This window comes from Chaetodon auriga, chromosome 3, assembly GCF_051107435.1.
Source record: "Chaetodon auriga isolate fChaAug3 chromosome 3, fChaAug3.hap1, whole genome shotgun sequence".
NCBI classification, from domain to species: domain Eukaryota; kingdom Metazoa; phylum Chordata; class Actinopteri; order Chaetodontiformes; family Chaetodontidae; genus Chaetodon; species Chaetodon auriga.
This window is the reverse complement of record NC_135076.1, coordinates 9,314,426-9,328,591: the sequence shown is the minus strand read 5'-3', so window position 1 is coordinate 9,328,591 and position 14,166 is coordinate 9,314,426. Positions and strand designations below refer to the sequence as shown.

At 40.6% G+C, this 14,166-nt stretch overlaps 1 protein-coding gene across 1 annotated transcript; it reads left to right on the top strand.

The window, feature by feature from the left end:
* Window positions 1-7,197: 7,197 nt before the first annotated feature.
* Window positions 7,198-9,720, top strand: LOC143317983 (methyltransferase-like protein 27). Its single transcript, XM_076725821.1, has 5 exons — window positions 7,198-7,314; window positions 8,039-8,167; window positions 8,792-8,927; window positions 9,191-9,283; window positions 9,491-9,720. Exons 1-5 carry the CDS (start codon window positions 7,198-7,200, stop codon window positions 9,718-9,720), a joined length of 705 nt encoding a protein of 234 aa, XP_076581936.1.
* The last annotated feature ends 4,446 nt before the right edge of the window (window positions 9,721-14,166 follow it).

Genomic DNA, 14,166 nt, shown 5'->3' with positions numbered 1-14,166 from the left:
GCGTTTCGTGTCTCAAATACCGTTACTGCAGATAAAAAATATTTATACCTTTTTTTTTTGTAATTAAATTGACAGCCCCGACCAAAACATGTGCGTCGACTCAACGGGCATTGCCTGGTACGTACGACGGCCTGTCCATGCCTGCCTGCGTATTTGGACATGAGTGAACAGGAGTGCAGGTGGGTCACGAGAATAACGGCTTCAACACTGTAAGCTATGCAACTTTCTTTAATCATCTACTCTTTTGCACGTCACAGGAACAAATTACACCTGCCAAGGGAGGTCGTCAATGTGGTGGCCTCCCGATGCGCCCTCCCGGCTGGATGTTTTTACATTACTAAGCCGTATCTGTATATATAATTTATATATAATATAAATTATAATCTGTATAATAACAATGCTTTTCTGGTGTTTACGGAAGCTCTGAAAGGCAAGGTGGAAAAAAAATAAAAAACGGCCAATGTTTAAGTTTATCTCGTACGTACGAGTTAATATCTCGTACGTACGAGATAACTCGCAATTTTTTTTTTTTTTTTCACCTTGCCTCTCAGGGCCACTGGCTCAGTTATTTTGGAGGAAAAAAAAAATCTGAAACGAGAGGTTTAACCTTCTCAGTTACTTTAACTACAAATATCTGCTGTAAACCACAATGGAACTGAGAGATTTCTCCATAAAATATTTATATCACATAATTTTATATAGAATTATGAATGAAAGCTCCATGTGACAACACGTAGCTGTTCCGCCACTGACAGTATGCCACGTCATCCAGACTGACCTGCCATGCAAAAGTACGTTGCTAACGTCAGCTAGTCATCACAATGAACTTTACAAGATGCCTGCACAATCTGTCAAAGATATCTATCAATGATGTTCATCGTATCGTGGATGCCCACTCCTGCTCCGAAGAGCAAACGGGAAAAAAGGGTTTCGTCTCTACATCTCTAGTTACGTTCACCAGTACGAGGATAAGTGATTTATTGGTGACGTTAGCTGACTAGCTGACGTTAGCAACATGCAAATTTTTTAGTTTTGTGTTTGCTTCGTATGTTCTTTACTGTTACTTCTTGTGCTAACTGTGTTGACTTTATGTCTATTTCAGTGTCAGACAAAGATCAGGGCACAGGTGATGTTTCTGGGCTTGATGTCAGTCGAGGGCGGCGATCCCAAACACCGGCTCTTGTCTTGGTTGCTGTGTAACTGTTCCATTCAAACAGTGTTGGCACTGCGTTTGCTGCTAAAACCCGTCTACCTTTGGGGGTATTTCGAATTTGGGCATTTTCGAAATGTCGGCTGCATACCTTCGTATGCTGAGTTACCGAAAATCCCGTCCTGCATAATTTCTGCAGCCACTGTGCACGAAGTTCGGTGTCCTTCGGGAAGCAGTGGAAGCTAAGCTCGCTGTTATAGCGACTTGAGCCGGCACAAAGTGGCACACAACAGTGCTCATTAGAGCCATTCACCGTCTTCTGGAACTTAAAAGTCCCTCTCACATTATACTTCGTCTTCTTTCGTGGATGTTGATTCATTTTTCATTCCTTGTATTTATTTTAGCGCTGTTTTGACTGGAGAGGGAAGTAAACCGGAAACTGGTTTGCTGATTTCAGGCGGAATCGGAAGTACGTCACGAGGCTTGCGCACAGAGCCTATTGAGTGGTACCATAAATTACACAAACCGACATAACGCAAATAAAAAGACATTCTCAGATAGATAGATAGATAGATAGATATAGATTGCATCTCCACTCAATCAGAGCACGCCACTTAGTTACCACAGTAAAAAAAACAAACAACAACAACAACAAAAAAAAAACAAATCGACCACGATCTGAATCTAAAATCTGTTGTCGCAAGAGTCAGTAGGCTACATGACGTGCATTAGCCCACTACTTTAAAGCATCGATTGAAAAAGACAAACACCTGATAAAAATGATTACAAATATGTTTTTTCACTTTTGCATGGCAGGTCAGTCTGGATGACGTGGCATACTGTCAGTGGCGGAACAGCTACGTGTTGTCACATGGAGCTTTCATTCATAATTCTATATAAAATTATGTGATATAAATATTTTATGGAGAAATCTCTCAGTCCCATTGTGGTTTACAGCAGATATTTGTAGTTAAAGTAACTGAGAAGGTAAAACCTTTCGTTTCAGATTTTTTTTTTCTTCCAAAATAGCTTGGCCAGTGCCTGAAAGGAAAAGTGATAAAAAAAATAATAATTGCGAGTTATCTCGTACGTACGAGATACTAACTCATACGTACGAGATACTAACTCGTACGTACGAGATAAACTTAAACATTGGCCGTTTTATTTTTTTTTTTTTCCACCTTGCCTTTCAGAGCTTCCGTAGGTGTTTCTAACTTACAGGATGATAAAACTGTGATTTTAACTATCCCAAAAAGTTTCTCTGAGTTTCTACCGTGGAACCATACGGCCATCTAGGGGTTCATAGCGGTTAGGTTGAATGTGCTTAGCGGGAGACATTTATTAATAAGTAACCATAATAGCAATAATCATTTCGGCAAATATAGTCTGCCCTTCTTTATTCCTTCGTCATATTAAGGCAGTTATACCCTTAGTCATCATGTTTATTAGGATGAGTATTAGGAAATGTTACCATGTTTATTGTTGAATGTTGTCATTAATCATCCAAGGTGTCTGACGCATGCTGTGAACTACGTTGAAATGCCATTGAAAATTGATCATGTAAAATAACATTCAATTGACCGTAGTGAGAAGCAGATGAACCCCTCGTATGAATCATTAGTTAATTCTCGCTCTATGAGGTGAAATCACGTTGCGCGTCCGCGAACCATCCCACATGCGTGACGGCCTATTGATTAGACACGCCCTGAAACAAGTATATTGGCTTCAGCATGTAGTGGACACTCAGTTTAGTTGAGTTGTAGTTAAGTTGTGTTTTGTGTTCGTGTTAAGTTTGTTCAGTAGTTTTTGTCTTTTGTTAGTCTTCAGTCTTCTTTTTGTCTTTGTCTTAATTCGTCTTTATTCATCCGTATTACTTCTTTACTCAGAAAACGTATTTTTCTAGTTTTTATCCTCATGAAACTTTAGTTTTTGCTCGCCATGTTAAGCCGCATGACTTGTTTTGTTTTTGTGTTAAAATTCTAGTGACGTAATAATAATTTTGAAGACATTTTCGACCGGCCATCGAAGAGTTTCTTAATTTTATTATTACCAATCTAAAGTCTCGCCACACGGTCACCGATTCAACCTAAAACCTGTAGCCTGCTGCTGACCCGCTGGTCCGGGTTAAATAACCATCAGAAGCCGTTCCTCGTCTGTAGCCGACACCGAAGATCCTCAGCTCACAAGATATCCCTGTCCAACACCGGCTCTCAACCGTGGTTTGCTTGATTCGTCCGGCAGACCGCAGCGCAGATCAGAGCTACGGACGGTAACGCGGAGCCGCTCCGTGTCAGTTCGGAGCAGACATCTACAGGAGCGTCGCTGACATGCTTAAGCGGTTTTGAATAAGAGTTGGTCCGTGAGGTTAAGATACTGTCAATTGTTAAATTTCTGTTCTGTAATTTTATGTTTCTCTCTGCAGTTGTTTGTGTTACTTCCTATCACCTCTATCACCTCTACATTTATCGTGTTATCCATTATTCATATTCATTTCATTATTGTGCTTAATAAATAATCCCTTTTTCAGACAAGTCGTGGTCAGACGGTGTCCTTTTGAACTGGATATAAGCAATCCCTGTACTGAGAGTTTACGCTTTAGATTATCAGACCGATCTACTGTTGGTTCATTCATTGTCACTACATCAGCATTATAAGACATGATAAATAAAATCCGTCTTAGCTGAGAAAGGTTGGTGCCCCGCAGTTTATTAACCAATGCAAGATTAATTTAGAGGTTTAATAACTAATTCCCCTACACTGCCGACACCTCCCCCTACTGCGCTGCAACGCCCATCGTTGCCTGCCTCTGCTGCGCCTCGGTTTACCAAAATACTAAGTGCACTGCGCGCCCACCTGCGCTGCACCAAAATACCACTGCGCGGGGTGCGCACCCTGTGCTCCACCAGCGGCGGGGACGAAAATAGAGTCCATCATGTCAGCAGGGTGTCTTCCATGCTGCCTTCACACATAGCCATCACCTGCGCTCTCCTGAGTCTCGTCCAGGGTTTACTGTGCTGTTATACTGAAAACACAAATGTTAAACCAACAAAGTGTTGGGTCTCAAATGTACATTTAATATCAGGTGTGACAGGCCTTATCTGCCCATGGACTCCCTGACTTGTCAAATCCCTGCTTAATATGTGAAACTAACCGATAGATAGATAGATAGATAGATACTTTATTCATCCCCAAGGGAAATTCACAAGTTCCGGCATATTCCTCAAATTTGTAAGTAAAAGGCATGCAATAAATAATCGAAAAGCACAGAATTAAAAGTTAAAAGTAAAAATGTCCAAATGTCCAGTGCAAACAGAATTAAAGTAAAAGTGTTCAGTGAAACAGAATACAAGTTTAAATGTCCAGTGTTTACATGAGTTTAAATAAGATGTCCAGAGCTTAAATGTCCAGTGCAAACAGAATACAAGTTAAGGTGCAAGTTGAACAGAGTGTTGTACAGTTTCCATTGAGAACACTGAGGAATGTTGACATAAATGTTTAATGTTTCCCCACCCCCCGAGTGGAGTTGAAGAGCAGCATGGCGTCGGGGGGGGGGGGGGACGTCAGAGGAGCAGCGTCAGTGACAGCAGCACTGAAGCTGCTCCTCTGCCTGGAGATGAAGCCTCCTCTGTGCTGGTGTCCAGAGGGAGAGCAGAGGGTGGGGAGGGGGGTGCAGTACTCTGAGGTGGGAATGAGTTGGGGTGGGCAAACCTGTTGAAGTTGTTCAGCTGGTTACCTCTCCCCACATCTGGTTCATCTGGTTCCTCAGATCAGGTTTAATTCCATTCTTGCACAAGTTTCCATGCACAGACATTCTTACGCGCCAGCAAAGTTTTCATGTGATTCTCTGTCTATTCACAGATGTGGACGTCAATATCCAGAAACCATTTAGCAGATGGTGTGGCAATATCCACAAGCCACTTCAGAAACAGAAATCTGTTTTTCTTCCCCAACCAATAAGCTTTGTTACCTCAGCCTCAGAGATCTTTTGAGCCTGTCTGGGCAGTTGGTATGATGACATGCGCAATATTGTGCCTCTCTCCTGCCTTTTGATTTATATCTTTGCATGTTGCTTCATATTTTATGGCATTTTCTGCCCCCAACTCTCCCTCCTAGATGTCCTGTGGTCTAATGGATCACACTACACAATATTTCTGTTTTTGCATTCAATTAGTTGATTAAATGATCAATTAGTCAGCAGAAAATTAATTGTAACCTGTTTTGATCATTCATTTGTCATTTTTCATCCAAAAATATGTCATGGATCCAGTTTCACAACTGTGAGGATTGGCTACTTTTCCTTTGAATTAAGTTCATTTTTAATAATTTTGAGGTTTGTTCTGTTGGTTGGACAAAGTAAGCACTGTGATGGTCTTCCTTTGGGCTCTGGGAAATTGTGATGGCAATTCTCACTATTTTCAGAATTTTTACAAATCAAACAATCAGTCGACTAATGGAGAAAATAATGGCAATGATCATTAGTTGCAGTCTGATACAAAATAGATCAAAATGAGTCCAACTACAACAGTAAAATCCTGCTTTTATATTAATGCATGAGTAATAATAATCTAATGATATGATAAGTAGTAGTAAGTAGTAACCATAGAAACATATCTGAAAACCAGTCCTAAGGTAATGTCACTAAAAAATAGACTGCTGTACTAAAGAAAATGTGAAGAGTTAGGCCATCCTCAAAATAAAGAGGACATTTGTTGCAAATTTGTTTGCAATGTTTTGTTGAGTAACATAGGTGTACTGTTGAGAATTCATTAAATACACCTATAGTTCAAAATAATGCACTTTTAATGATGCAAAGAAGTCAAAACAGTCTGATCAGCATGACTGTCAAAATGTTAGGTCTTTTCTCCTCCAATTATCTTACTTGCACTACTTCATTTTAATGATAGCAGCTACCTGCAGGCGGTGTTGGAGGAGGGCCTATATGGTATCCAGTTTCAGCAGCAGCAGTATAAGTAGTGCTCCTGGCCATGACTTCATCCTCTTCTTCATTTACTGATTTGACGAGTAACACCTGTTTTCGTCCACTCAGTCACAGGTGAGTGGTTGTATTTGCAATATGGTCTTACTGTACATATTTGTATGCAAACATTGTGTGTAGGAGGGCTGTGCTATACATGTAATAACCCTTTTGTACTGATAGACATTAGACAAGAAGCTTCTTAACAGTTTGGTCGTAGAGTTGGGCGGCATCCAAATTTCGATACCATCAAACCTTCCCCACATTTTGACTGCTGAAACTAACTTACACATGAATGAGCAGAGCGCTGACAGACGGCTCTGCTGAGCAGCCGAGGTGTTATTTTACTGGTTTTTTTTGCACTTCATCCTTTTGTGAGAGCTAAGAACAATAGCAAGCAGAAAAAAGGCTGGAAAAGTGTTTTCAACAGAGGAGGTTTTCTCTGTATGCTTGAACGAGATAACGCCCAAATGAGCGCCTGGACATACCTGTGTTAAAACATCTGTAAAACTGCCCAGGTTCATTTTTAGCATGTATTTGCTATTTTTAGATACTGTGGGATACCTTATTACCGCCCAACCCTATTTTGTAGTTTACTTTTTTGATAGAGATCAACTTTCATCCAGTCGGTCACATCAGATTGCATGGGGAACACTTTTCAGGGAAGAAAAAACTATCAAGTTCTCAAGTGTAATACACTAAATGTCATTAGTTTTTATCATAAGAGTATTAGCAACAGCACTTTTTTATGGCAGTAGGATTTTTAGATATATATTTTATGTATGCATATGTTCATATACATAGTTTTTTTTTTTCTTCTGTACCCTGTGTACTTTTTTATTTTGATCTCTTTATGCCACTGTGCTTGTTCTTTGTAATGCTTGCTGGCTGTAACGATTAAAGTCTTATCTTACCAAATGTCCACTGAAACCTTCCAAACCTTTTTTAGCCACCTGTTAAGTCTTCAAGGGATGATAGCTTGATGCCAACAAATTTTGAGTGCAGTGTCATTACAAGATCAGGGGTACACTGTGTCTTTTCTGTTTGCCAGGTTTGAAGTTGAAGTCTCAATATGTCGCTGTCAACCAGAACTATTCAAGATGTGGGAAATGTACTGACGTCTCGCAGAGAATGTGAGCAGGAGAAGTTGACTGCATTCTTTGACAAATGGGCAGAAGACTATGAAAAGGTCAGTTAAATTTCAAAAGTTATCTAGAAGTGTTTGTTTTGTTTGTTAACATTTACAATCTTCTTTTGGCAGTTTTGGACATTAGTTAGGGACGGTTCAAATAAAGCAGTGAGGCTTGCTCACATCCATCCTCACAGTTTTCTTGTTTTTGCACTTGTTTTGCTTTGTCTTGGGACCTCATGTTGTCCTTTTGCACCTTATGTTGCCTGCCTTGTATCTGCTGTTCAAATGTTAAATGTGGTACCACTGGCCCACACAAAAACACAATTTCTTCCCTACTGTCTACTTGTATACGGATGGGTTGACAATAAAGTTGTCTTGAGTCTTGAGTGTAGGGAAGAAAAGTGTCAACAACATTTTGTGGGAGAGCAGGGAAGACATTGCATCTATACTGTGTGCATAATATTGGACTAGTGGAGCTAGTCCCCCTATACTATGGCCACATGCCAACAAACTATAAAATATGCTTACATTTCAAATATCAGCTAACTTGCCCTGTGGCAATAAGATGCATGTCACATCTTGCCCACTTCACAGTGGACCTCTCTCACAAGCATACAAAAACACAGTTGCTCTCTCTCTCTAATTCCCCTTCTTCTCCACAGTCTTATGACAAATTGTAAATGAAGCAAATACTTCACATAACTGCTGACCAAAGCATATGATGGGTTGGTATTGATTGAATGGTTTAGATGTCTTATGTTGAACATTGTGTCTTCAACAGGATTGCAACATGTTGGACTACCAAGGACCAAATCTGGCTGCAGCTTTGATTTCCTCCAACTTCAGTGGGAATCGAGAGGCAGCCCTGGTTTTGGATGTCGCATGCGGGCCTGGACAGCTACCTAAATTGGTGAGTCTGCAGATGTAAAACTCTGCTACTATTCTTTCAATGAGTCCACAACTGATAATCATCAATACACAGAGACTGTAATGTCAGAGCAAAAATTCCAAATGTCAGGTCATACACCAGCGTTAAGGACCTCGTCCAGTAATGAATATGTTAACCTTCCCTTTCACCCAGCAACCTCCAACTCCTCAGCAATGTAACCAGCTTTACTTTGCCCTGTTGTGTGGAAAACTACTCGCTCTGTGTGCAGCACATCAGATTGTGATGAATTATTTTTGACTGATTTCTTTATCACAACAAGTTGTTTGCATTGTAAACAGATGCTTCACTTGTTCTCCTGTTTTATTTCTGGCAAAGAAGCTTTGCTTTTGTATTAAAGTGCACTTGTTGTTACCACGGTAACCATGGTTGTCAACAAATCAGCCAGGACTGAAGTCTTAAGGATCACAAGTTTTTGTGCTTTAGTAATGATTGATTACTTATTAACTTCCAATTTCCTGCAGAAAACTGCAGAAATGAGTGATTATTTTTTGTTTTTGTTTCTTTAAATACAAAAAAACGTCAGACTGAATAACTGAGTGCTAACAAAATGACAGGCTTGTTTGTGTGTTCCTCTGCTGTACATAGATGTATGAAATGGGCTTCAGACACTTTGTTGGGATTGATTACAGTCAAGGAATGCTGGACGAAGCAGCTAAAACTGGTCTCTATGAGGAGCTTAAACCGGTCAAACTTGGAGCTGCACCGCTGCCTGTGCAAGCTGGTAAAATATTTACACATTTATACAGTCATATTAATTGAATTTATGATAAAAGGTAAATAATATCTTTGTAATAGTAGTAGTTTAAAAAATGTCCAACTCTGATCATGGCCTTGTGTGGAAACTCAACAGCTCTCTTCTATTTTCTTTTTGATATATTTTCACTCCATTCCTCCTCCACCATTGCTGTTGTCTTTCTTCTTCTCTACTCTTTTCTTTTCTCTCTGTATTATCCCTCCCTCCCTCCTCATTCTCTCATGGTTCAGGTACAGTTGATGTGGTGGCCATGGTCGGTGCTCTGCAACCTGATCTTGTACCGTTCAGCGTTTTGAGGGAGTTGTGCCAAGTCACTAAACCAGGTAACCAGCAGCAGGTCCAATCAGGCTTTGTGTTGCCGTACTTGTGCACACTCACTTTCTTTTTATGTGTGTTCCTGTCTTCAAGTTAATTTCAAAAGAATCCCTGGGATTTGTACTAAGAAAACTTGACTTGATCGTCAAATTGCCACAGGTGTTGCAACGCTCACCAAAACAGAGACTTCAATGGCTTTTTGCCTTTTCTTCCAGGTGGCTTGATTTGTGTCACAAAGGCTCAACACAGAACTGATCCTCAAGGCTTCACTGGTGTTGTGGAGAGAGAGTTCAAGATCCTGGAGGATGAGGGACTGTGGCATCGCGTAGATGTCAGGACTTCTGACCAGTACATTAGAGATGGTAGTCTGATAGGCAAGAATGATAAGCAGGATTTGGCATTTACCCGTGGTACTGCATACTTGTTCAGAACACCTCTCCTGTGATCCTGCAGAATGGGAACCATCAGAATCACTGGCCCAAAATTTTCACATCCAACAATTCAATAATGCAGAAGTGGTAAAACAACTGAAACAATGAAGCTGTCATTGTGCACATCTTAATCAAGTATGTTTGATATATTTCTCATACTGTCAGTTTTTCATGGTCTGTGAAATAAACATTGATGGAACGAGACAAACAATGCTTCATGCCGATAACATGCCTCCAACGGAACCACTGGAGCCCCAACTGTCATGTTCAAGCATTCAGGTCTGTATTGTTCTCTTGGTGTACCCACATACGCATTTATCCTTGTCAACAAAATGGTGATGGATAAGACGTCACACATCTCGTGTTTCCCCCTATTTCTGTTGACCAGTGTCACTGTGTCATTGTATCATCATACACTTCGTGTGTGTAAGCATTTACTTTTGCTGTTTCTGCATTTATTTATTTGGGTTTTCCATGTCTCCTGTCTGTATGATTTAGCAGTATTGAGCCAAAGTGGATGTGACAATGTAACAATCTCAATGAGCGCCAAGACTTGTTGTACAGCAAAGCTTATGCCCATTTACAGTGAAGAAGTAGTAAAATGTACTTAGTAGCATCAAAAATCTGATTATATTAATATGACATTATTAGAAGCGTTGAGTACGAGCATGATACGAGTAAAACTCGTCAATATCCGTGCTCGTGCTGAAGGAAAATCCTCATTGGGTAACTGAATGTCTTCACGCTCTGTTATTGGCCAGTCACACACAGCGCCCGCCCCTCCCTACACATGTAGTGGACACTCAGTTTAGTTGAGTTGTAGTTAAGTTTGTTCGGTAGTTTTTGTCTTTTGTTAGTCTTCAGTCTTCTTTTTGTCTTTGTCTTAATTCGTCTTCATTCGTCCGTATTACTTCTTTACTCAGAAAACGTATTTTTCTAGTTTTTATCCTCATGAAACTTTAGTTTTTGCTCGCCATGTTAAGCCGCATGACTTGTTTTGTTTTTGTGTTAAAATTCTAGTAACGTAATAAAAATTTTGAAGACATTTTTGACCAATTTTTATTATTACCAATCTAAAGTCTTGCCACACGGTCACCGATTCAACCTAAAACCTGTAGCCTGCTGCTGACCCGCTGGTCCGGGTTAAATAACCATCAGAAGCCGTTCCTCGTCTGTAGCCGACACCGAAGATCCTCAGCTCACAAGATATCCCTGTCCAACACCGGCTCTCAACCGTGGTTTGCTTGATTCGTCCGGCAGACCGCAGCGCAGATCAGAGCTACGGACGGTAACGCGGAGCCGCTTCGTGTCAGTCCGGAGCAGACATCTACAGGAGCGTCGCTGACAAAGTAGGCATGCTTAAGCGGTTTTGAATAAGAGTTGGTCCGTGAGGTTAAGATACTGTCAATTGTTAAATTCTCACAATCGTTCATTCAACAAATTAACGTTACATTCGCGTTTACCAAAATACCAAGTGCACTGCGCGCCCACCTGCGCTGCACCAAAATACCACTGCGCGGGGTGCGCACCCTGTGCTCCGCCAGCGGCGGGGACGAGAACAGAGCCCATGATGTCAGCAGAGTGTCTTCCATGCTGCCTTCACACATAGCCATCACCTGCGCTCTCCTGAGTCTCGTCCAGGGTTTACTGTGCTGTTATACTGAAAACACAAATGTTAAACCAACAAAGTGTTGGGTCTCAAATGTACATTTAATATCAGGTGTGACAGGCCTTATCTGCCCATGGACTCCCTGACTTGTCAAATCCCTGCTTAATATGTGAAACTAACCGATAGATAGATAGATAGATAGATAGATAGATAGATAGATAGATAGATAGATACTTTATTCATCCCCAAGGGAAATTCACAAGTTCCGGCATATTCCTCAAATTTTTAAGTAAAAGGCATGCAATAAATAATCGAAAAGCACAGAATTAAAAGTTAAAAGTAAAAATGTCCAGTGCAAACAGAATTAAAAGTAAAAGTGTTCAGTGAAACAGAATACAAGTTTAAATGTCCAGTGTTTACATGAGTTTAAATAAGATGTCCAGAGCTTAAATGTCCAGTGCAAACAGAATACAAGTTAAGGTGCAAGTTGAACAGAGTGTTGTACAGTTTCCATTGAGAACACTGAGGAATGTTGACATAAATGTTTAACGTTTCCCCACCCCCCGAGTGGAGTTGAAGAGCAGCATGGCGTGGGGGGGGGGGGGGGACGTCAGAGGAGCAGCGTCAGTGACAGCAGCACTGACGCTGCTCCTCTGCCTGGAGATGAAGCCTCCTCTGTGCTGGTGTCCAGAGGGAGAGCAGAGGGTGGGGAGGGGGGTGCAGTACTCTGAGGTGGGAATGAGTTGGGGTGGGCAAACCTGTTGAAGAAGTTGTTCAGCTGGTTACCTCTCCCCACATCTGGTTCCTCAGATCAGGTTTAATTCCATTCTTGCACAAGTTTCCATGCACAGACATTCTTACGCGCCAGCAAAGTTTTCATGTGATTCTCTGTCTATTCACAGATGTGGACGTCAATATCCAGAAACCATTTAGCAGATGGTGTGGCAATATCCACAAGCCACTTCAGAAACAGAAATCTGTTTCTCTTCCCCAGCCAATAAGCTTTGTACCTCAGCCTCAGAGATCTTTTGAGCCTGTCTGGGCAGTTGGTATGATGACATGCGCAATATTGTGCCTCTCTCCTGCCTTTTGATTTATATCTTTGCATGTTGCTTCATATTTTATGGCATTTTCTGCCCCCAACTCTCCCTCCTAGATGTCCTGTAGTCTATTGGATCACACTACACAATATTTCTGTTTTTGCATTCAATTAGTTGATTAAATGATCAATTAGTCAGCAGAAAATTAATTGTAACCTGTTTTGATCATTCATTTGTCATTTTTCATCCAAAAATATGTCATGGATCCAGTTTCACAACTGTGAGGATTGGCTACTTTTCCTTTGAATTAAGTTCATTTTTAATCATTTTGAGGTTTGTTCTGTTGGTTGGACAAAGTAAGCACTGTGATGGTCTTCCTTTGGGCTCTGGGAAATTGTGATGGCAATTCTCACTATTTTCAGAATTTTTACAAATCAAACAATCAGTCGACTAATGGAGAAAATAATGGCAATGATCATTAGTTGCAGTCTGATACAAAATAGATCAAAATGAGTCCAACTACAACAGTAAAATCCTGCTTTTCCATTAATGCATGAGTAATAATAATCTAATGATATGATAAGTAGTAGTAAGTAGTTACCATAGAAACATATCTAACAATTTTTTCAAAATAACATCACTGTTCTTTTCATTTGCAAAATTTGCGAGGATATTTGTGAGGCATTGAGGAGTAGTCGAGCCTCCCAAATCACATTTTACAGTACTTGAGGATCCACAGAGATGTTAGCCTGCTCCAGTGTGTTTTTTACAGAGCTGCGTGTGAGCAAAACAGGGCAGGGAAGCTACTTTCCACCAGTGGACACACAATGTTGCCATAGCACCATACTGACAAATGTGAAATGTTTTAGTAGAAAGCTTTAGTAAATACTATATGTGGCATTTTCCAGCCCTCTACAAACCCTTAAAACATCTATTTTAATGCTGACCTACCAGGATGGTGATGGGGATGGTACAGACGAACTGATGAAGATTGTCACAATGCGAGTTGGCATAACATCTGATCCAGCCTGTGCAAAGATCGTCCTAGAGGGAACAGAGGTCCTAACAGAGGTGGATATTCCCAGAGCCTGTGCCTTGCTACGGCGGCTGATATATGCACTCAACCTCAGCTACCCACAACAACTGAAAAATACTTTTAAAGTGTTTCTAAAGATATTCCTCGAGCTGGATGATCTGAAAACCAGTCCTAAGGTAATGTCACTAAAAAATAGACTGCTGTACTAAAGAAAATGTGAAGAGTTAGGCCATCCTCAAAATAAAGAGGACATTTGTTGCAAATTTGTTTGCAATGTTTTGTTGAGTAACATAGGTGTACTGTTGAGTATTCATTAAATACACCTATAGTTCAAAATAATGCACTTTTAATGATGCAAAGAAGTCAAAACAGTCTGATCAGCATGACTGTCAAAATGTTAGGTCTTTTCTCCTCCAATTATCTTACTTGCACTACTTCATTTTAATGATAGCAGCTACCTGCAGGCGGTGTTGGAGGAGGGCCTATATGGTATCCAGTTTCAGCAGCAGCAGTATAAGTAGTGCTCTTGGCCATGACTTCATCCTCTTCTTCATTTACTCATTTGACGAGTAACACCTGTTTTCATCCACTCAGTCACAGGTGAGTGGTTGTATTTGCAATATGGTCTTACTGTACATATTTGTACGCAAACATTGTGTGTAGGAGGGCTGTGCTATACATGTAATAACCCTTTTGTACTGATAGACATTAGACAAGAAGCTTCTTAACAGTTTGGTCGTAGAGTTGGGCGGCATCCAAATTTTGATACCATCAA

Bases quoted from the DNA above. Each gene is read 5' to 3' on its own strand.
- LOC143317983 (XM_076725821.1), top strand. From the start codon at position 7,198: ATGTCGCTGTCAACCAGAACTATTCAAGATGTGGGAAATGTACTGACG. The intron at 7,315-8,038 runs GTCAGTTAAATT...TGTCTTCAACAG, and splicing joins GGGCAGAAGACTATGAAAAG to GATTGCAACATGTTGGACTA. The intron at 8,928-9,190 runs GTAAAATATTTA...CTCATGGTTCAG, and splicing joins ACCGCTGCCTGTGCAAGCTG to GTACAGTTGATGTGGTGGCC.